The following is a 24,825-nucleotide window of genomic DNA, read 5'->3' as shown; positions in this document are numbered from 1 at the left end:
GCATTTTTAAGCAGCCATCTTTCCCTTTTTCTGGCAAGGATGTAGTCGATTTGGCTAGTATGCCGGCCCGATCGGTAGGTGACCAGGTGGCTTGTTGGTTTCCTGAAGTTAGTGTTGCAGACCATAAGACTATTCGCATCGCAGAACTCCAGCAGCCTGGTACCCTCCTCGTTGCGGGAACCATAACCGTAGCCTCCATGTACGCCATGGAAGCCCCCAGCATGTCGTCCAACATGCCCATTGAAATCACCAGCCACAAAGAGAAGGTCCCTGTCGTTCGTCGATGAGGTGGTCTGCAGTAGGGTGTCATAGAAACTGTCTTTCTGTCCATCGGGTAGCCCTGGCTGAGGGGCATAGGCCGATATATATATATATATACACACACACAGGGCAGCATCACTGCTAAGCAGTGGTGGAAAATGAACTTTTCTCTTTTATGATATATATATATATATATATATATATATAAAAAAACAAAAAAAAAAAAAAACACCATATCTGCCCCGAGTTTCCCTGTACCAGATTCCCCAGACACATTTCTGGCTTTTTAACCACCCTCAATGGGAAACATTGGTGAAAGAATACTCGGCAAATTCAAAGCAGGAGCTTTATCTAAAAATAGTCAACATCAGTGACCGAGTTGCACTTGTGGACTGCCTGGTCGAAATAAAAAAAACAAAACATCAGCACCAAGCAATGATGAAGAAGAAACGAACATATTTTAACTAGCCTAAGGTTCGTATATTCCTCATCACTGCTTGGTGCTGGGGCTGCTATTTAGACCAGTCACCAGTGTTGATTGTCTTTAGGTAAAGCTACAGCTTTGAATTTGCTCAAGGTTATCTCTATTCAGTGTTTCCCATTGAGGGTGACTAAAGAGCCAGAAACACATCTAGGAGAAGTATGGGGTAGATACAGTAAAAGAGAATTTTTTTCCATGGTAACTGCAGTGAATTTGCCTTTGGGAGTTGCAATATGTCACAAACATTTTAACTAACTTAAAGCTCATACACACACACACTAGTCCAAAGATCTATCAGTGTATGGATAATGAAATTGATAATTCAACAACTATTTTAAATGTGACAATTGAATGCTTGTATGACTGTACAGTTAGGGTTTGCTTTGCAACTATGCAGTTTTTAGTTCAATTCCACTGTATGTAACCCTCTACTATGACTTAGGGTTAATCAAAGCTATACGAGTGAAATTTGGTAAACAGCATTCTATATACAATGAAGTCTAACTTAAATTCCAGTATGTTCCTCTTCAGCTGGAGTAGAATTAGCCATTTAGATAATGATTTTTCTCCTAACAGTGTAATTTTAATTAAAACTAATTCATTATCTGTGTATCAGAGCTTACTAAAAGTTGACTGAAGAGGGATACTGTCAAGGGTTATATGAACATGCGAGACTTATAGACGAAAGGGTTAACTGGAACCTTGACTAACAATAATAAATATATAAAGATTACCAATTTTAGTTTCTTACGGAGAAATATTTAAGATCTGTCACATCAGTGATGACTGAGCATTTAGGTTTATCTGAGCTACATTCCTGTCAAAATGTAGGCATGGTAGTGTGGGTAACAAGTTTTTTGGGGTTCAGTCACGCTACACCTTATGCAAATGTTTTCTACTAGTCTCAAGCTGATCAATGCCTTTGATTAAATTTAAGAGATGCTGTAGCCTGCTGTATGCATGTATACACAAGTTTACATATATGTGTGAATGTGTATGTTTGTTTATGTTAACATTCACATATCGTAGCAGTTCAGCAAAGACAATAAGTACCAGATTTATAAATACTGGGATTGATTTGATCAACTAAATCCTTGAAGGTGGTGATGCAGGAAGGGTGCAGTCCAATTACTGAAATAAGTAGAATAGTATCTATTATTTGCTCTCCATGGTTTTCTTTAACTGAGTCTCAATCAATTACAGATATAACTGAGAAACAAAACATTGGTCAAAAGTTATGACTCGATTATCAATGAAATGCATACACAACATCAAAGTTTGGTGGGTTTCTTTGTGGTTGAGTACACCAGGTGGTAATGGGCTCTGACAAATGGAAAGACAGTGGTGGAACAGACATCCAATCCATTCCAGTATGTAAAATGGACATAAAACAATGAAAAGAATATTAACCCTTTAGCATTCAAATTTCTGCCAAATATTGTGGCTTAACAAGGCAACCAATGATTTCATGTGAAGAAATGTTCATAATTGTTCAGGTGTACCATATGGAAATGTTGGTACTCATCTCCATTTGGGATGGTGACATAATCAAAAGCTTTAGGCTTACTTTGGTTATTGTGTGATGACCCTGGCCAAGGGTTATTTCTTCCTGTTTTCTTGTCTTATAATATGAGCCACCAAATGAACCTGTTAGAACTACAGAAGTTGTTCACAAAATATAGTCCGAGCAACATGGCTAAAAGTCTGATCATTGTTGGATAAGAGCTGGTCTAGGATTAACACTGTACAATTGTAAAACAATTACTCCAACAGTAAAGACATTGTGCAAATGGAGGAGCGAAAAAAAAAACATAACAGTAACATCTTCGTAAAAATTTATCAAACCAAAATGTTGACAATCTCATAGCAATATAGAAAATAGTTTCTGTAAACAAATCAGAGGTTAACAGACTGTTAAATACCCAGAGGGTTGGCATCTTGTACCCAGTGAAGTTGATGGCTTCAGTTTTTTGAGAAGCAGAAGGCATTATGTTTATTGACCATCTTCAAGTTCTTGATTTCAATGGCTGCTGTGTATGACTGTGGTTTTGAACTGGTTGATCACCCTCTCTATTCTCCTGATTTGGCCCCATCTGACTATCATCTGCTCCCCCAACATGAAAAAACACTTGGCTGGGAACCAGTATCACTGTGATGATGATGTATCTGCTGTTGATCTTTTTTTACCAACATGATGAAAGCCTTTTTACTAGCAGGATCTAAGCACCTCAACACCAATGGAAGAAATGTGTGGACTGCAAGGGGGACTATGCTGGAAAATAAACTCATTTGGTCCATGAGAGTATCTTAGATTATGAACTTTTTAGCTGACCCTCATATGTACACACACACATTTTTTTTTAATGAAGTGCAATAAGTGTTTTGCCACCTACTGGAATTTGTAAAGCACTGCTTGAGATTTAACTTGTTTTGATGAAAAAACAAACAGTGTATCTATTACATACACAATACTGAAATGGGTTGATCCTTTCATGACTTTACAATTAACAAAAACCATTAATGCTCTATTCACTTTCCACATCATATACATGCAGACATATCCTGTATTACATGTATATGTATGTATCCATATTCACGGCATTGTATAGACAAAAATGGGAAGTTGGTCAACCAAACAAGAAATGTCAATACTGAATAAATTCCCACACAAATCAGAATTGTTATTTTCTTGTTCAGTGCAATAGTTCTCAATGAGACAGTTTCATATGCTTTACTGGCTTCCAAGATTACAAAGATGTAACAAACTCATTCACCCCATTCATTAAAATGTACACTATGAAAAGCTTTCAGAGATGCTCATTTTCTTTCTTCTTATTCAATACAGGAATTAGCAAGGTGGCGCTTATCAATAAATAGGTTTAACATAAGTTATATTTTTAACAACAAAAAAATTACAGAGGGTGATATTTCTCAAAAACCTAAAGAAAGGTCATAAATATTTTCTGTTGTAGTTTGTGGGCAAGAGACAGCTCTGCTGGCATCAGTCTGCTTAGCTGACATGTTCTACCCATACTTCATAAATGAAAGGACAAGCTATTGCTTCAACAACATATAAATGTCCAAATTTGCATGCACCATCCCATCTATGACAAAAAGTATATAAATGTCAACCCCTCCACAAAACACCAATAACATTTAATGATAGGAGTATTAAATGTTACTCTTCATTATGTTAGCATTATTAGAACATCATCGTTTAACATCTGCCATCTCCGCTAGCATGGGTAGGTTGGTTTCACAAGAGCTGGCTAGGCAGAAGCCTGTATGAGACTTCTGTGACTGTTTTGGCAGGATTTTTACAGCTGGATGCCCTTCCTAACACCAACCACTCAGCAGAGTGAACTTAGTGCTTTTTACGTGGCACAAGTACAGGCAAGGTCAGTTTTGGCAGGGTTTTTTACAGCTAGATGCCCTTCTGAGCATCAACCACTTTACAGTGTGGACTGGGTGTTTTTAAGTGACACCTGCACTGACAGGGTCACCAAGTACTTGCAAGACAAAATAAAAACTTTCAAGAGGGGAGGGGGCATTGGAGGAGGTGATCATGCGTCACATTACAGAATAGTTTGGTGATCCTAATTAATAAAGGATAGCTTATTTTACAAAAGTGCACAACCAACCAGTAATTTAACGACAGGATTTATTCAAGACTGATGCACATAGTCTCAACTGATGTATACTGGAGAAGAATGTAATACACTGGGCAGAAAACAGGAAAGCTGATACTTTTCAAACGAACTCTCTTGTGACCTCTTTTCTGTACCGAGTTATAGATACTCTCTTCTCATTCTCGCGCCAGAAATTCACTAAACCAGTGACTAATCTAAATTAATTTCTAGTTTACAATAAAAATAATTAAAAAAATTAAAAAACAAGATTTTCATTTTAAATTAACGTTCATTTATAAAATAAAATTCAAAAGAAATAGTCTATTTGTTCATTGACACATTTTCGTTATAACCCTTATTTAATACTGGACGTTTTTTTCTTTTCCTTTCTAGAACCCCGCGAAAACTTACTACGTTGCAGAAATTTACAAGAAAAAGTGAAGATATTTTTTTCATGATGGAAAAGCCGAAGTCTTATTTTTGGCAATTTTCCGGAACCTCAGTATCCGAAAACGGGGATTTTTGGCAAAAATTTTTTTTAGAATAAACAAATTTGGGAGAAAATGGTGGGGGGAGGGGGGGGGGGTCTTTCCGAAAATTTTTCAAGGAAAATCTTATTTCTTGCAATTAACTTATTTCCGCTTCCATAGGTATCCATCTATACACAATGCGAGTCTTCAGTGAATTTCATATGCACAAAAGAAACAGAACGTCGTATATGGTGGCATATCCTACTCTTTGCAAATAACATTCGATACAATTTACGATTTTTAAAGTCATTGTTTGCTCACATCAATGTAGTCAGAATATTTTGCCGATTCAACTTCAATAATGGCTATCGGACCTTTTCTAAAAAAAAGGGTCCGATAGCCATTGAGCAGATTTTAAAATTTATTTAAAACTAGCAGTATCGCCCGGCGTTGCTCGGGTTTGTAAGGGAAATAACTATATAATCATTTTTAGAGTTACTTCCCTTATAAATTCGGGCTTTCTTAGCCATTTTTGTTTTGGTGTCTTCAAGCCATGAAGTCGTTCTAAAAGAACGCTGGTTTCCTTCACAATGCATTACGACGTTGATTTCTTTACACTCCCTTCCCCACAGCTTCACGAGGGAGGGAAGGGGGAGAAGCAAACAGGTGCAGCTGTGAGCGTGGACGCCAACTCCGCCGCCATCGACATACGATGCATTTTATGCATTAAAATGGAATAAAAAATTATGTTAAATTATTTTTAAAATCGTAGACTCATCGTTGACGCGCGCTAATAGTCAGACGGGCTCGATATGAATCACGACTATAAGATACCCGAATTTGGTTAAACTGCACCGCAAAATGTGGGAGGAGTTAGGAATCTAAATCGAAGGGGACAGACACTCACACAACTAGAGTTTTATATATATAGATTTGCACACCGCCAATGGCAGAGATAAGAGTGTCAGCCTTACATGTAGGCCATGGGCGGAAAAAAATATATAAATTGCTAAAGGCTTTAACTTTTCGGTAAGACTTTCGACAAAGAAAATACATTTACTTTCAAGGTATCCAGGAAGCAAAGAAATACCGAATGCTTTCATTGTATTCATGACCTCGTATCAATTCTCTAGTCAAACAAGACAACTCAAGAATATAATGCCACCGCTTAACACCTATCGTTATAGAATTGCTACACTGACCACACGTGTCAGTGTAATCTAGCATGTGTCGAGCAACAAGCCAAATAGCCCGTTTAGTAGGTTTTGCAGGATATACTTATTGCAGCGGTGAACCTCAGCAGTAATTTCTTCCATATTTAGTGGGATTGGAAGTGAAATAAATGTTGATGCCCACTCAGGACTTCGCATTATTTTAAAATGCGCGTTAAGAGCAGTCGATTGGCAGAAAATTTAGAGCGTCGGAAAAATGCCTTATGATATTTCTTCTGGCTTGCAACTTTCCTAGTTCAAATCCCGTGGAGTTTAGATTTGCCTTTCATGTGAGGTAGATAAAATAAAGTAGCCGTCAAAAACTAAGATCAATATACAATCGACTAAACTTAAAAGTAGTTGGCTTTGAGCTTAAAATGATTTAAAATGTGCTTTAGACGAAAGAATTCAATAATGAAAATATATCTTTCATTTGTTCTTATACGACGGTAAAATAGGAACTGAACGACGACGCTAAAATTCACTCCAATTACGATAAAAACGAATCCTATTGCATAAGGTACTACAGTTTAAAAGAAAGAGAAATAATTCAAATGGTCTAATGACAAATTTAGATACTTCTGATAGGTGATGTACTGAACGACAAAGTAAAAAAAAAACTTTAGATAGCAATCTAAGTTTTACACTAAGCAGAGGCAAAGTGTTTTTGGAGTACCACGTGCATTGGTCTACTCGATCAAGACAAGCCAAGGCAACAACTATACTTTATCAGTACTAATACATCATTTTCCTTCCTTTACATGTTCTCACATTGATGCCGTGAGCATGTTATTAGTACATACAGTTAATGAAGTAGTTTCAAATTTACAAGTGAAGCAAATGTTAAATTCATTAAATTCAAATAAATTATCAAGTTAATCAGCCATTTGCCTCAAAGCGTCTAACCGGTTTAAGAGAATAATTTGGCAACTCATGAATGAAGAGAAAGAGAGAATGCGTATGTGTAATGGGGCATGTATTCTTAGTAAAAAATTTGAGATGAAACAGCAAGTCTTGCCCAAGAAATAAGGACAAGAACCATAACGGTATCGCGAAAGGAATGAATATGCTTTACCGTGTAAGAGCAAAGTTGATTCGTTATGTACTAGAGAATTTTGTAGGGATGGCTAATGAGAGATGTTACCTTACATAGAACCTCCTGGAAATAGATTCTTTACTTCTCGACTATTTTCAATGGGAAAACTGAATAAGAGACTCATTCGAAACGAGTGACATTTTAGCTATGTAAATTATTTGTCACAAAAAAATATTTTTTAATCCCAGGATAGAAAAGCTAATCCAGTCGACATATGATCAATGACATTATAACCGTGATCATCGCACGTTTTGTCAGGCAGCGGTCTGTATCATTTAATGTCTTTCCTCTAATAGATTTCTCTGCTATTTCTACTGGGTTGAGCCATCATGTCCAGTAGCGGTCCCCAACTTTTTCTGCACCACGGGCAGATTTCATGCAAGATTATTTTTTCACAAACCGGAGGATGACGCACATAAAACATTAAATGCATAATAATTTAATTATTACATAATACAAACACCCTGTTGACTGTGAGAGTCAATAAAATAAAATTTTTAATTCTTTCTGTGCGGCTCAGTACCAAAACGATCCACGGCCGATGGTTGGGGTTCCTGATGGGACCCCTCTTTGGTTCGTTTTGGAGAGTCGAGAAACAGTTTTTTTTTTATTCAATAATACATACTTGAGATAAAACTTGGAACCGAAGATCTAATAGAGTTGTAAGGAAAAGTTAAAATGAATTCTATAAAACAAGAGTCGCACAAAACATATAAGTTGTTATACGTAGAAAATATATCGATAAAGCAAAGTAATTGACACTTTCAGGAAAAATTGAAGGTTTAGACATAGTTACATTGTTTGCTTACTCATATAGCCACAGCTAAGAAAATAAGCAGCAACGTGGTCACTCAATATGCTAGAAATAGCAGCCAAATCGCTCTCAAATCATACCGTATAGTCTTGAAAAATAAAACAGAAACTGAAAAATGTGATCCCAAATGCAGTAATTGGAAAAAAGACTCAATAGTCATGCCGACTGGAATGTTCTAAACAAACACACACGGATATATTAGTGTGTGGTAAGAAGATTGCTTCCCTAACCACATGGCTCAGAGTTCAGTCCTTACTGCTGTGGCACCTTGGGCCAGTGTCTTCTACTATAACTGCGGACCAACCAAAAAACCATGAATGGATTTGATAGACCGAAACTGAAAAAAATTCGGTCCATCACCACTGCTTGACAACCGATGTGTTTTTGTCTCCGTAACTTAGCGGTTCGTCAAAAAGACCCGATAGAATAAGTACCAAACTTTAAAAGAATACTGGAGTCGTTTCGCTTGATTAAAATTCAAGGCATTGCCCCAGCTTGGCTGCAGTCTGATGACTGAAACAAGTAAAAGATAGAATATGACGAATTTTGTATCTCGCGGCGATCTTTGGTTTTAGGAACATATCTGCAGACCAAAGATCACCTATTTCACATTATAAAGCACATGTAATTGGCCTTTAAAAATAATAAAGATTTCTAACTTTTTATCAAACTTCTTACCCCCTTGGAATGAATATCAGTCACGATTAAATTTTTGTTTCGGTATTTTTTATCATTTTACAATACTACACATTCCGAAACACTTGTAATTTCCCATTTTACAAAAATATTTTTAAAATCCACATTTATCAAATTTCTTAACACTTCATTGCGCTTTTTTTTTAATGTTTATATAACCTATATATATATATATATAATTATTCTAGAAAAAAACAAAACATTTTTAACATCATCCATACCTCGCGCCACCAACCACCATTTTTTTCATCTTTCCTCCTTTGTTCGATAAAAACGTTTTTCTATAAGACAATTAGATAAATTGATTGATCTGTTCATAGTCGCTGGAGCTGCGGTGCCCCAGCATGGCCGCACTCCAATGACTAAAAAGAATATACTTTTAAATTAAAATATTCTTTCGATTTCCATCTACCAAATCCACTCAAAACACTAGCGCTATAGTAAAAAAATAATTGCCCAAGGTGCCGCGCAGCGGGACTGAACCTAAAAGCACATGGTTGGGAAGCAAGCTTCTTAACCATGCAGAATGTCTTTACGTGCCTGGCATCTCTTTTTTACTGTATTTCTTGTGAATTTCCAATCGTTTTTAGACCCTCCAAGGCTCAGACTTTGCCTATTGTACATTTTTTGGTCTTAATTTCGGCGAAGATAAAGAATACTCACACCCGGTGGTTAGGGTTACGCCGAAAACGGATGGCGTGCGTATTCTTTACCTCCACCCTTAGTTTTTACCTTTCACAAACTATCCTAATGGGCAATTGTCATCTACAAATATTTTTTTTACCAAATTTCGTAGCAAAAGTGAGAAGCAACAGTGAAAATCCCAGATTTTAATAACTATATAAATTAACGTAGATTACTTTTTCTTATGTTTGTATATCAAACGCGCGTGTGTGCGCGCTGGAACTTGCATCAGTTTCGACGAAGGGTATTAGCGTTGTTCAGTAAGAGAGCTTTCAACACTGAATTTATAATGCAAGTCGCTGAATATGCCACAAAAACTTGTACTCTTCATACAATGTTCAAACAGAATTACCATGTCACAGTGTGACAAGGCTGACCTTTTCAATTACAAGAGCAGTTCATCCAACGAGCTTCCGCACAGTTTCCGTCTAACCAATTTCACTTACAGAGCCTATTAGAAGACATTTGCCCCAAATTCCACGTAGGTGGATTGAAACTGGAACCTCATTATGAAGCAAACTTAAACGTTTGGCAATGACTACACTCATATTTTACATAGAAGTATAAGAACATAGCTCTCTCTCTCTCTCTCTCGCACACACTCCTTCACCCTTCATGCAGATACGAAGAACAGTGGTAAGACAATTTCGGTTTTCTACATAGAGAAAAACAACAAAAAAATCTGAAGCAGAATGACAAAGGACGATGTATGAACCACAAGCTATGTCAAATCGAGTGGTTAAAAAGTTCTAACAATATGAGCGAAACTGCTTAGCATCGACAACAACCAATAAGAACTATGAGGACCCAAGATAAAAGGCATTCCTGCCATGACCATCCTGTCTTTTGAAGAAATAGAGTGTATGACAGTGGAATGTAATTTGATCGAGATTTGGCTACTATTTCTAGCATATCGAAGAACCACAGAGCATCCACATGGCTTGTCCAGGACATGAGTGAAGTGGCTCTTGGGATTATACGAATTATATTGGACATTAAAATGACGAAGAATACAATAGAGGTATTGTGTAGACAATAAGCTTTTGATGTTTTTTTTTTTCCAGTTTGTATGATGTACTGAAAAAGCAAACTTTTAAGAAGCACTAATCCCGGCTAAAAACTGAAGCTTGATACGGAATCAAATTATCAATTAACTCAAGTTTTTCGATGAAAAAAAAAAAAAAGAAAGATTAATGAAAACTAATGAAATTATATCTACAAACATAGCACAGCGAATATCTAAATATCTTCATATGAACTTAGTACTTTTCTACCGAAATTTTTTCAATATCAAGCAAGACTTGACTGTATTCATTGTAGGAACTATTTATTTCTAAGGCAGTAACGGATTCTTTAAGAGAGAAAATCGTCACCAGTAGACTGGCACAGCGTTAAAGAAGATTATAAAATTATCACGAAGATCTAGATAAATGTTAAACATCTATCTCTAGTATACTACTTCAAATTATCTTTACTGATAACTAATTTTTAAACAAAATTAAAGGTCAGAAATATTTAGAATACAAGATAACACTGCCTATTTTAGTTCCATAAACGTGTAAAACGATGGAGTACCTATATTTCGAAGTAAATTGACTTCTAGGTAAATAAGCATTTAATAGTTTAAAATCATTTAAAAAAAAAAGGGGGGGGGATCGGCATTACTTAAATACAGGTCTCGTAGGGTTAATTTTTAAGGACCTCTGTAATTAAGTAGTACCAAATAATCGACTATGAAAAGATAAGATGTGGGACATTTACTTCTCATTCAGAACTAATATCCCCCAGTTAGCTTTGGAACCACAGGAATCGTTTGAAGAAATTCACATCTATTTTCATACTCTTCTACTTTGTGTTCTTTCGGGAAGAAGACACGAGGAAGCCTCTACGTAATCATACAACATGCTAGAAATACCAACCAAAATCTCCATTTAAATTTAAAGCACCATCGTCTAAAAGAGGGAAGAACCTAATATTAAATACACGGGATGGTCACGGACAGCAGGTTTCTAAGGCCAAACATCTCATTCTGTTTTACAAACATTCAGTGAGTACACACACATATACATTTTATATCTATTACAACAGTATCGAGGAAACTAGTGATGCATTATTCTTTCTTAGCTAAGTGGTGGTATCTACTTCATCACTATCACTTTTTATTCTGTTGCTTCAGCTATATGAGTCACAATTAAGGTTATGGTTTCTAGCAGATCGATCGATTATATCAATGTATATGAGCTGGTGTATGTATATACGCATATGTTTGGGATTTCCCTGTCATTACTTCACCCATCAAACTTTTACAACTCTGCTGGTGTTCCTTTATTTTTATTCGCTTTGACCATTATAGCCACCACTCTAACATGTCTCTAGATAAGGTACTGTGAATAGATTGGCTATATACTAAGTATTGAGTTCTTTATACAATTAGTTCGTGAAGTAGAACTTCTTGTAAACACACCTAGCCACGACGATGTACTTCAATTCATTGAGAATTATCTTTACGTATGTCATTCAAGCATACAAACACAAATTTATAATGCAAAGTTAGTGGATTTCACAGCATGTCGTAGATGGGTCTTGGAAGATATCTATATAATTTTTTGGAAAGACCCATCTACGACATGCTGTTAAATCACTTTGGTTCGTTAAAACAATTACAATAAGACGTATAACGAAAAAGTTGAGTTCACAGATATACTGACCACTCTAAGAAAGAAAACATTATATCAGAGATGTATATATGTCGATAAATGATGTGCGAACGAAGTCGTCTGAATCGTCCAACGACAGACTTAACTAGCTTCCATGACACTTTACAATTTACTTAATTGCACAACTAAATTAAATGCTTCATAGGTACTAAATTTTTCTATTTCTATCAGTAAAATCACTACTTACCTTTACGATGCTGAATTACGTCCAGGTGTCTGTCCATAACAGCCGGTATTTGATCCATCGTTGCGGAACAGAGACCTATATTTTTTTTTTCTCGGCAGCAGGAGCTTGCTAAAATTGGATTCAACCATGTGAACCAATGCCGGAAATGGGCGCCAACACTTGAATTTAAGCATTGCGCAGCCGCGATCACCGAAATTTCTTCCTATTTAATCGATTCTTTATCGATTATTTGCATATCTTTCACCTTTTGAGGTACCCTTGTATCATGAACTACCTAAAAATGTTTTTTTGACGGTTCAGTGTTGCTAGCTTCCACAAGAGAGCTTGTCACAAAATCGTCAACATTAAACAAAAGCACGTGTACGAAACATTTTTTTTTCTACCCGTTTGTTTTCTGTCTCCAGTTTTCCTTATAACTCCTGGGCTATTTACAATCCCATGAGTTTTTCCCCCCACGTTTAATTTTACAACAAATATTTTCAAGATATTTCTCTCATTAAAAAGAAATCAATTGTAAATATACATAAAAACACGCGCGGGCACTCAGACATTCATTTATATATAAATATGTAATTTATTGGTAAAACGGTAAGATAACAAAAGATAAATATGTAATTACATATTTTGAATATATAAAATTTTAATTGTTAAATTACAACTATATTAATTTAGATCTTTATACATATATATATTATATATATATATATATATATATATATATATATATATCGTATATATAGTGTGTGTTTATGTACAATATATAAATATGATGTTTGTGTATTATATATATATCTATCATCAATTTTATTTTGCTTTATGTACAAACAAGAAATGTCAACATTGGGAAAAGCTGTGGTACCCACTACACAATAACAATAGACTCTCCCAGAGTTGCAGTAGAAAATGTTGCATAAAATATGTAGGCAACGTTGTTGATTGGTTGCATATTTAATAGTTTGGTAGTAGTGTAAGTGTTACTTGATATTTCATTGGTGGGAAGAACCAATAGTACGTAACTATAAGTATTCTCTACAAGAGTTGTCTTGTCTTTCTATGTAATATCATATCTCTCGTATAAACTATTCCCAGACTCTCTGTCTCATTGATTTCTGAGGTAAACTATTCTGTCAGAAGAACTCGTTGAAACGTGAAATACTGTTGTTAGATCGATAAGGATAATAATAAACACATGTGTGTGTTATATTTACATTACCAACCGATATTTTATATGCGTCTCTATGTAACTCGTAACTTAGTGATAAGACGAATAAATTTGATAAAACAAGCACCGAAATTTTTGAAGGCAATGTTCTCAGTATCGCTTGTGATTTCGTTGATCATACCAACCTCAGTTATGGTGTGTATGTATATGTGTATATATATATTTCTCCTTTTATTCTTTTACTTGTTTCAGTCTTTTGGCTGCGGCCATGGTGGAGCACCACCTTAAAGAGGTTTTTTTAGTCACACAAATCGATCTCAGGACTTATTCTTTGTAAAGCCTAGTACTTATCTATCGATTTATGGTACTACTAGCGAACAGTGGTCCCGGTGCGCGCATCCGCGCTAGCTAGTCGTAAGTAGTCGATCCTACAACGACTTTTTAACCCTAACCCTAAACCTAATCCTAACCCTAACCTTAGTTTGTTTATAAAAATAATTATTTACTTATTTTAAAAACTTATTTAGGATCGACTACTTACGACTAGCTAGCGCGGATGTGCGTGTGCGCGTACCGGGACCACTGTTCGCTAGTAGTACCTCGATTTCTTTTGTCGAACCGCTAGTTGAAGCACATCAGTTATCAAACGATGATGGGAGGTGGACAAAATTCTCCAAAATGGACATGCCATTAAGGAAAACAATTTTATCGTCTGGGGACAAAACGACAACTGTACATGAGTTTCTACCTCAATAGGCCTTATTTCGGGCCCCGTCAATAAATAGCGGTCGTTTTTCTTATTTTTTTCTGTTCTTTTTGTGTGTGTTTGTTAGGGTTCAAACCAAATGAACTCTACTTCTTACTGAACGCACACACGTATATGTATATATGTGTGTATATATGTGACGATATGGTCACCAAAGTTGTAGCGATTTATTTGTAGTAATTAATAGAGGAAGAAACACTAGCGCAGCTGGGGTTGGGTGTAGGGGAGGTCCGCCCCGGGAGGCACTTTCCATCCTGTTGTAGGCTATGCTGTAGGCAATATATTTTTTTTGTGAGGTCCGGGGGTAGCAAGTGAAAAGGTCCCCAGGGCGGCACACACTCTAGCTATGCTAGTGGGAAGAAAATATTGCTAGGAATGGCCCTTTAATTTCAGTTACAATGTAAGAAACAACGTCTTCGAGTTCTTGTTATACTCAGATTATTTGTCGTTTCCATTTTGTTGGATTATTTATCGTTATCCATTTTGGAGGTGAAGTTCATCTGTGAGTGATTACCAGAGAGAAAGAGTAAAGGAATTTAAACAAGTGGAGCGGGTGAAAGTTATACGCTCCCTCTTTGACAATTCATAAGTGAAGGAAGAAAGAGGGAAGCCCTTCGACGGGCGGCCAAGTGAAGAAGAGGTAGAACTGAATTTGGGTACTGTATTTATACATGTTGTAAGCTACATGTAAGTCGGAGAACAATGGGAGGTAATGAGTTTATCTCTTTTAAACTATATTTAACCTAAGAATGCTAATTTAAACAATAGAACTGAACTAAGTGTTGACAGTTGATTCTCATAAATTTCTAACTGCAAAAGCCAACAACAATAGTGAGACTTGATAGAAAAATGTAGATTCGATTTCAAATCCTGGCTTAAAATCTAGGAAGCTATTCCTTACACACACACGCACGCACGCACACACACACACACACACACACACACACACACACACACACACACACACACACACACACACACACACACACACACACAAGTGCGCGCTCATCATCATCGTTTACCGTCCATTTTCTATGCTGGCATGGGTTGGACGGTTCAGGCTCCGGTTGCCTGTTTTCACATGCTTTCTATGACTGATGCCCTTTCTAACGCCAACTACTTTACAGAGTGTGCTGGATGCTTTCTACGTGGCACCGAGTGCTTTTTATGCGGAACCAACACTGGTATCAATTCTGTAGTGGACAGTCTTCTTGAACACCACCACCACCAACAACAACAATAATAATAATAACAACAATACTTTGGGTAGAGAAGAGTATGTTTAAAGTGACTGAGCAGCGATTAGTTGATCAAGCTAATGCTATTAGGAGAAGAAAGTGAATGACAGAACTGGAGGTAGAAGAGATTACAAGAGAACTGGAAAAGAAAGACCAGACAGTAGGAAAGACAAACACCCATATAAGAGACACAGCACAAACCAAAGAAGAATCTAAAGGAAAAAATAATAATAGCGCTAATAATAAGGAAGGGATAACTGGCACCAGCGACTTAAGTGATGTAAGTGAGGAAGCTCTGAAGATTTTAGATGAGTTGCAGGAAGTAATGAGTGAAGAAGTAAAAGAAAAGATTGTCAGCATTAAAAGGTGCCATCAGAAGGAAGCTGCTAGAAATGACTAGGAAAGTAGTCATGTTACCAGTTGGATAGATACTAAAAATAAAGGAGACATTAATTTACTGATCTATGCAGGAGGGGTAGTAGTCTCTAGAAGATTAGTTATCTCACAGGGAAAGATTAAAAAAGAGCAAATGTGGAAAAGGGGACTACAAAATAAAGTGAAGACTTTAAGACACAATCTGAGTAGAACAGAAGCCTGGAAGTTGAACAAGTTAGGTAACACAAGATCGAGAAAAGATACTTAGTCAAAGAGAAAGGAATTGGGACAGTAATAGAAGAGTTGAAACAGTGTATCATAGCAGTAGCTGACAAGCTCTCCAGATAACAGAAAAGAATAGATCAGTATCAATAGAATAGATTATTTGAGACAAACCAGAGGAGATTTTATAACCAAATAAATAGTGTAGAACGAAGTACTGAAGATGAGAAACCTAATGCAGAAGAAGCTAGAAAGTTCTTGAGCAATATTTAGGATTAGCCAGTCAATCATAATCGAGATGCAATATGGTTAAAAAAAGTGAGAAGCAGCCAGATCTAAGACTCACTAGTGCATTAATGAGTAAAGTGTTAGGGAAAATGCCGAGTTGGAAGGGTCCAGAACCAAATTTAGTTCAAGGGTACTGGCTAAAGAAATTTAGTAGTTTACATGGGAGGCTGAGAGAACGACTTCAACATTGTCTTAATGGAGGAATAATACCAGATTGGATGGCTAGAGGCAGGTCAATGCTTGTCATGAAAGATAAGAGCAAGAGTAATACTGCTAGTAACTATAGACCAATCACCTGCTTACCATTAGTGTGGAAGCTGTTAACAGGAATGCTTTCAGAAAGTATTTACAAGCACCTTGACAACCAGAATTTACTGCCAGAAGAACAGAAAGGTTGCAGGAAGAAGGATAGAGGAAAGCATGATCTGTTATACATAGACAAAGCAGTTCTAAATGAAGTAAAAGCTAGAAAGAAAACTCTAACAATAGCAAGGATGGATTATAGGAAAGCCTATGACATTTTCCCACACTCATGGATAAGTGAAGGGTTGAGTATATTCAGTATAGTGGATAACATAAGAGAATTAATTAGCCGTAGCATGAAGAAATGGAAAGTAGATATCTACTCAGGTGACACACTGTCAGAGAAAGTTAATATCAAAAGGGAAATTTTCCAGGGGGAATCGTTGTCCCCTTTAATATTTGTCTTATGGTTGATCCCACTCAGTTTAGTGTTAAAGAAGGCAAAGGCAGGGTATCAGTTCAGAAATAATAAGGGAAAAATTAACCATTTGCTCTTTTTAATAAGACTGAAAAAGAGATAGATTCCTTAATACAGACTGTAAGACTCTTCAGCAAAGATATAGGCATAGAATTTGGTATAGATAAGTGTGCAATATTAATGATGAGAAGGGGACAGGTAGTCAACAGCAAAGGTATCAAATTACCAGGTGGCCAGACATTAAAATCATTGAAAGGAGAGAGTTATAAATATCTAGAAGTATTAGAATCTGACAAAATACTAACTACAGAAATGAATACGAAAATTGAGAAGGAATGCATCAGAAGGGTGAGGAAGACAATGAAGTCAAAGCTAAATGGTCCGAATCTTGTAAAGGCTGTAAATAATTGAGCAGTATCATTACTTAGATACTCAGCAGCTTTTGTAGATTGGACAAAAAGACTCTACCCAAGGGCCGGAGTAGCAATAATATACCTACCTGGAAAGGAAGACAGAAGCGGTTTAATATCAGTAGAAGACTGTGTGGAGTTAGCTAGAGTAGATATAAACTCTTATGTAGGTAATAGTGAAGAAAGTTTATTAAAAGCTGCTAGAGTCACAGCAAGACATAGGAAAACAAAAACCCAAGCGAAGTTAAAAGCAGAAAAAAAACTCCAGAAATTATCTGACTGGCAGGAGAAGGTGTTGCCTGTTAGATTCCCCAAAATAGTTTCAGCAAATAGTAGTAGTGAGACTTGGTTATGGTTGCAGAAAGGAAAGCTGAAGAGGGAGACGAAGTTTGTTAGTTGCTGCACAAGACCATGCATTAAGGACTAATACGCAAAAACCAAGTAGATTCCCAATGTGGAATATGCAAATCAAAAGAGGAAAGCGTTACTCACACAGTAAGAGAATGTAGCATCTTGGCATAGAAAGAATACAAGAAAAGACATGACAACCTAGGAAGAGTAATCCCCTGGGAGTTATGTAGTAAGCTAGGATTTGAACAGACTGATAAATGGTATGAACACGTACCTAGTAAAGTACTAGAAAATAAGAAATATAAGATGCGGGACTTCAACATTCAGACTGACAAAGTAATAGCAGCTAGAAGGCCTGATTTGGTAGTAGTAGATAAAGGGAATAGAAAGTGTCAGATAATTGACTTTACAGTCCCCAATGATGAAAGCATTAATACGAGAAGTATAGAAAAAATAGTACCAGGACCTAGCTATTGAATTACAGAGACTATGGAAAGTGCGGATAAAATGTGCATTGGGAATTATCCCTAAAGATCTGAACAGATGGATAGAGGAAATAGGCATAAAACCCACTATAGTACACCACCTCCAGAAAACAGTGTTATTAGGGACAGCTAAGATACTTACGAGGGTTTTTGGCATCCAAGGTTACTTGTTGTAGCCCGATAGGAGGATTCTTGGCATCTAAGGTTACTTGTTGTAGCCCGATGTTTCTTTTCCAACAGTCTAATTTATTGAGTGTATATGAAAATAATGATAACAACAAAACAACAACAACAACAATAATAATAATAATGAAATATAGACATGATCTGTGTGTGTGTGTGCGTGTGTATACACACACACACATACATACACCTATATATCCATTCTGGATCACAACTGCCCGACGAACAGGAACGTGAAACTCTGAGTAGCAGTTCTTTTGTGATATTTTTTTGTGATGTTTTTGCCGTTATGATAATAAAGTATATTACTCTACCTCCGGTATTCGAGTACTATTTGTTCCCACCTTGTCTCATATTTATGTGCTTACTCTGGTATATATATATATATGACCGAGTGTGTACCGTTGGCGATTTTTTTTCCTCTGTCTTCCCTTCTCTGGATCTTTCCTTCTCCTATGTTTCCGACGAAGAGCTCCGCTCGAAACGTTAAACCCTCCTTCTTTCCTTCTTTCCTGAGCGTCCAGTAATACTATATTTGTTCCACGTCCTCGCGTTGTTGTGTTTTTTTGTGCTTTCTTGTTTGGATTAACTATATATATATATATAATATATATATATATATATATATATATATGTGTGTGTGTGTGTGTGTGTGTGTGTGTGTGTGTACGATGAAGATTATTTGAAGATTATTTTTTGTAACGATGCCTGTTTTTGTGAAACGTCGGGATCACCAGTTTGTAACGGTTGGAATTAAATTGCAAACAATAGTACGGAAAACGATAGTCGATACACAGTAGGGTTGAATGTAATCTGTTTGTAAAGATTGGTCCTTCGTTGATAGCCATTGATAATAAAAATGAAAGAACAGTGATTGAAGTTGCAAAGAAAATATTTATTTTACCGTTACATTATACATAATACCTTGCCTCGACGGGCAGGTGATAAAAATCCAAAAGCATGTGAAGTAAGAAAGTTAATTTCGGCCTGTGTGTTCTTATTGTAGTAGTCTGTTCTTAATGAAGTAGTAAACCACAGAGAGAGATATAGTAATGTGCAGCGAAGAGTAAGTGAGTTAGTGAAAGTGAGAGAATGTGGGAAGTTGGGTCTCATAGTTGCTGACAGTAAATTTCATTTCTCCATTTGACCATTGTCTTTAGTAGCTGTTTTGCTTGTGATCATGATTCTAGTGTTCCGCTCCCTAACTCATGATAGCTGTCTTTGACTCTAGTTGTCATTCATTAACTAACTGATTGAGTTGTCACGAGCCGACTAACTGATTTTTGCTTGGGGTTCTTGCTTTTATAACTATCCAGAAGGATAGACATATCATTGAGAAAAATGGATTTAGCTGGTGGTCTTGTTATCTTAATTCTAGCTTTTGGTGGTCTAGGAGAGGTTAGAAAGGTCAAGTGGTGAAGACATTATTTCGGCCAAGCTAAGGCATCTGGCAAATATAAAACTGCTATCACAGAAAAACTATTGTTCCACAGTGAGAAATGTTTTGTTGAATTGTTACTTGAAATTTGGCTATAGTGGATCGAATCGATTTCATGACTGCAAGATTCACTACACACACACACACAAACATATATGATTGATTGCTAAATCCACAAGTTTTTTTATTCTCTCTTTATTCATTTCCTCTTATTCCTTTCTGTTGAAGTGCGTAGGCTCGAAACGTAAAAGACTTTCTCACTTTCTCGAGCGTCAAACTGATCCACTTGCTTGTTGTTCATACACTTGTCTTCGTCTTTTGTTTTTCTGTAAATTTCAAGTATGTATATATATATATATATATATATATATATATATATATATATATATTATATATAATATATATATATATATATATATATATATTATATATATACATATATATATATATATATATACATATATATATATATAATTATATATATATATATATATATATATATATATATATATAATATATATATATATATATATATATATTATATACATATATATATATATATATATACATATATATATATAATGTCAATGTATGGTGGTAATGTCAAACAGTACAGCATATCGCTTCCAAATTTCTGGCATAGTGAATTGCGTCATGGTGAGCACACACACACACACACACACCACACACACACACACACACACACACACACACACACACACACACACATATATATATATATATATATATATATATATATATATATATATATATATAATATATATACAGGGTGCGGTGAATAAACTGTCGTCTAAATTACGTAAAATTGAAAATAACACTGATATCTCATTTTAACAGATATATTTACCAAAATTACATAAAAATATCTTGAAATACTATAGAGTGAATTTACTTAATAAAATCGCCATTCGCTTCATTCTACCACGGCCTCAAGACGACTTCAGAATCTCCTGCAACTCTTCTGGACGGTCTCCTTGTTTAAGTTGGTGAGTGCTGCCATAATCCTTGCCTTCAGTTCATCTTTGGTGTTACAAGGATTTTGTTGGTCTCTCGCTCAGCTGCGCCCCACACATAATAATCAAAGAGGTTGCAGTCTGGGGAGTTAGGTGGCCAGATGTTAGGGATGGTGTGGTCGCACAAATTGTCTGACAGCCATGACTGGGTTCTCCTCCTTGTGTGACATGGTGCAGAGTCCTGTTGCCAGACATAGGGTCTTCCAGCAGCCCCCCTCTTGACCCAGGACAGCACTTGATTTAGGCCCCCGTGTTGAGTTATGGAGGCATAACGTCACCATCACTAGTGATCACTCCAAACATCATGGTGTTGACTGGATGTTCGATTTTTATAACTCTCTGTACATGTCCTGAGATTGTACTGTCCTCAGATTGACACCCAAACACTCTGAAATGTTCGTACTGTAGCTTCCGGCGGTAATGTCAAACAGTACAGCATGTCGCTTCCAAATTTCTGGCATAGTGAATTGCGTCATGGTGAGCACATAGAAAGATGTGCTAGGAACCTTCATACAAATTTCCAAATTTTCCCTCTTTACCAATATTCCCAGAACACCTCAGTGCAGCAAAGATTGAATAAAAAGGCAACTTCCATTAATAAATATCAACCACAACTTAATACGGGACACTACTAACCTTACTAATACCAATAATCCCACTAATCCTCATACATCCCATATACCATTCATATTCTAGTAATCATATCTAGCATCACTTTCAGAACTGCTTACCCCACTTGCATGCAATCTTTTCACCCAGGTACTATTAAACTCAACACCATTTGGAAATCGGTGTTGATGCAAAGTCAGTGATCAGCTCTGACGAAACCGGTATGACTTTGACTTTCTATAATGACTCATAATACTGATTTTTATACTTCTTAATTCCACCTCAAATCATTTATTTGTATGTATATATCGTTGTTTTTATATTAAAAAAAGCCATTAGTTTTATACCTCATGTGCATTTTCTTTGTTTCTTTTTACTTTTCCCCTATTTATACCGCGTGTAGTCTTTTTTTCTTAGAAACCCGTTTCTATTATATATATATATATATATATATATATATATTATATATATATATATATATATATATATATATATATATATATATGCATATAAATATTTATATACATACACATATATATATGTCCTCCTTCTAATACACTTAGTTCTCCACAAAATCATTCCATCTTTAATCTCCTTTCTGTCAACACCTCAAATGTAAAACTTCTTCTCTGTAGACGGACGCTGGTATTATCTGATGATGGAATCAATTTACAATCATTATTTGGACTACCAAGCACCGAGAAACGGCTGTTGGACTCGTAAAACTCTTATTCAACCCCTTTAATTCCTGATATCATTTCCACTCTGATTTAGTCGGACCTTTTTATATGTAAACACATGTATATTTTTTCTATTAAATGTATTTAATATTCTTTTTATATCGACTTGCCTAACAATCTTACACTATCAAATGTATCATCCTCATCAAACAACACCTCCATTGTCATAACAGATGTAATGTGAATGCATGGAAAAAGCATTAAAAATTTTATGACAAATTAACGTGTTGAGCTATACACCAACAAATCAAATATCCACCAACAAAGCTAAACATAATGCAAGGGAGACAATTATTGCCAATAGTTCAATATATTGTTTTTTTTCCAGACTTATCTCCCCTGCACCATGTCATTTTTGTTGTCTGGTGTGTTTTCATTTTCTTGCGCTTCTTAACTATTATTTTACATTTCATATAAATACGAACACAATCTTTCATGCATTAACTGGTTTTAGTTTTGGGATTCCGGCCAAATTAAGACACTACCTTGAATGGTTTTAGTTGGCCATATCAACAATGGCAATTAATTCAGTATGTTTTTTTGTCAATCATGCATGAACGTGTGTGTTTGTGTGCTCATGTGCGTATATGAATGTACATGTGTGTGTGTGTGTGTGAGTGTTTGTGCACGTGCGCGTGCATGTGTGTGATGAGTATATATTTGGAATTTACAAAAAGAAAAAAAGAAACAAAAAACAAAAACAAAAGACGAAGACAGGTGTATAAACAACAAACATGTGTATTAGTTTAACGCTCGGGAAGGTGAGAAAGTCTTTTACGTTTTGAGCCTACGCTCTTCAACAGAAAGGATCACGCGAAAATAAACAGAGAGAGAATAAAAAAAAAGCTTTAGCGGTCGATCACGGCGGCTGGCTGGACGGAGGTGGTCAGACAGGAGAACTATATATATATATGTATATATATATATATATATATATATACGACAAGAAATAATTTTTGTCTCTTTTTATGGAAACAAAACGGTTTATAGGACTGCAAAAAAAAAAAAAAAAAGAAGTGGTCAAATGAAATTGAGACAGAGATAAAGAAACAATGATCATAGAACAAACATCAAATTCGTGTCAACGACTTAATATATATAATACCGTACCTCCAAACATTTGATCATATATCAATATTACCATGGTTCTTAAACATATAAAGTATATATATACAAAAAACATAGAAGGTAAAAATATATATGCGAATAAATATACAGATAGAACGGCCTATCAAATAGGTAAAGACAATCGATTAAAAATTCTAAAGTGTGTTATGCTACTAAACATCTAAATAAAATAAAATATCAATCGACTAAAAATATTTTTGAGTGGCTGTGTGAGATATATATATATATATATATATTATATATATATATAGGTCCCGGGTTGAGTCGGAGTTAACCACAGTTAATAAGGTACTTAATACATAGCAGAGTAAATTAATTTATTTTATAGAAGGAGCTTCTACAGGACTAGAACTATTTCATTCTGAAGATTTCATTTGAATGAAACAGTTCTAGTCCTGTAGAAGCTCCTTCTATAATATATATATTATATATATATATATATATAATATATATATATATATATATATATATATATATGTGTGTGTGTGTGGTGTGTGTGTGTGTGTGTGTATGTTTGTGTGTCTGTGTTTGTCCCCCCAACATCGCTTGACAACCGATGCTAGTGTGTTTACGTCCCCGTAACTTAGCGGTTTGGCAAAAAGGACCGATAGAATAAGTACTAGGCTTACAAAGAATAAGTCATGGGGTCGATTTGCTCGACTAAATGCGGTGCTCCAGCATGGCCGCAGTAAAAATGACTGAAACGAGTAAAAGAGTTACTCCCCTCAAACATTTTTTTTTCTTTTAATGTTTGAGTTTCTTGTTCATCCTGATGAGGGGGATCATTGCTGAAATGCATTTTAACTGTAATTGAATCGCGACAGTGAACTCCCGAAATGGCCATAGGTATGTTTGACTTGATTTTGTGGAACTCTTTTTGCCCCTGGACTCTAACCTACCATGTTTTTTTATGAATTGAACTTTTTTGACGTACTCTTTTGTTTGAAGGGAGTAAGAAAATTCTTTTAGTCGAATGATATTTTATTTTATTTAGATGTTTAGAAGTATGACAAGCTTTAGAATTTTTAGTCGGTTGTATTTACCTTTTTGATAGGCCGTTCTATATATCTGTATTTTTATTCGCATATATATATTTTTACCTTCTGTGTTTTTTGTATATGTATACTTTATATGTTTAAGAACCATGGTAATATTTATATATGATAAAATGTTTGGAAGTATGGTGTTATATATATAAAGTCGTTGACACGAATTTGATGTTTGTTCTATATATATATATAGTGAATTAGTGGTGAAGCTTGGAAGCTGCTGCATTTGACGAAATGATGGACTTAAGAATATATTCAACCATTACCGTGTTTGAGTGATACATATACGTAGACACATGCATACGGTCACGCGTTCGTATATATTTCTGTGTTTTCTCCCCTTTCGATTTATTGTCTGGCAGTGAATCGTTCGTCTCCCG

At 35.7% G+C, this 24,825-nt stretch overlaps 1 protein-coding gene across 1 annotated transcript in view; it reads right to left on the bottom strand.

Annotated features, from left to right (window-relative positions):
* Positions 1 to 12,408, bottom strand: part of LOC115232325 (methylosome protein 50) — a 115,753-nt gene extending 103,345 nt beyond the window's left edge. Inside the window, exon 1 of the mRNA XM_029802148.2 lies at positions 12,247 to 12,408. Coding sequence (XP_029658008.1) covers positions 12,247 to 12,304 — 58 coding nt within the window. The 5' untranslated portion in view covers positions 12,305 to 12,408. The remainder of the gene's footprint in view (positions 1 to 12,246) is intronic.
* Between the last annotated feature and the right edge of the window lie 12,417 nt (positions 12,409 to 24,825).

This window comes from Octopus sinensis, linkage group LG2 (assembly GCF_006345805.1).
Source record: "Octopus sinensis linkage group LG2, ASM634580v1, whole genome shotgun sequence".
NCBI lineage: Eukaryota > Metazoa > Mollusca > Cephalopoda > Octopoda > Octopodidae > Octopus > Octopus sinensis.
This window is presented reverse-complemented; position numbering and strand designations above follow the sequence as displayed.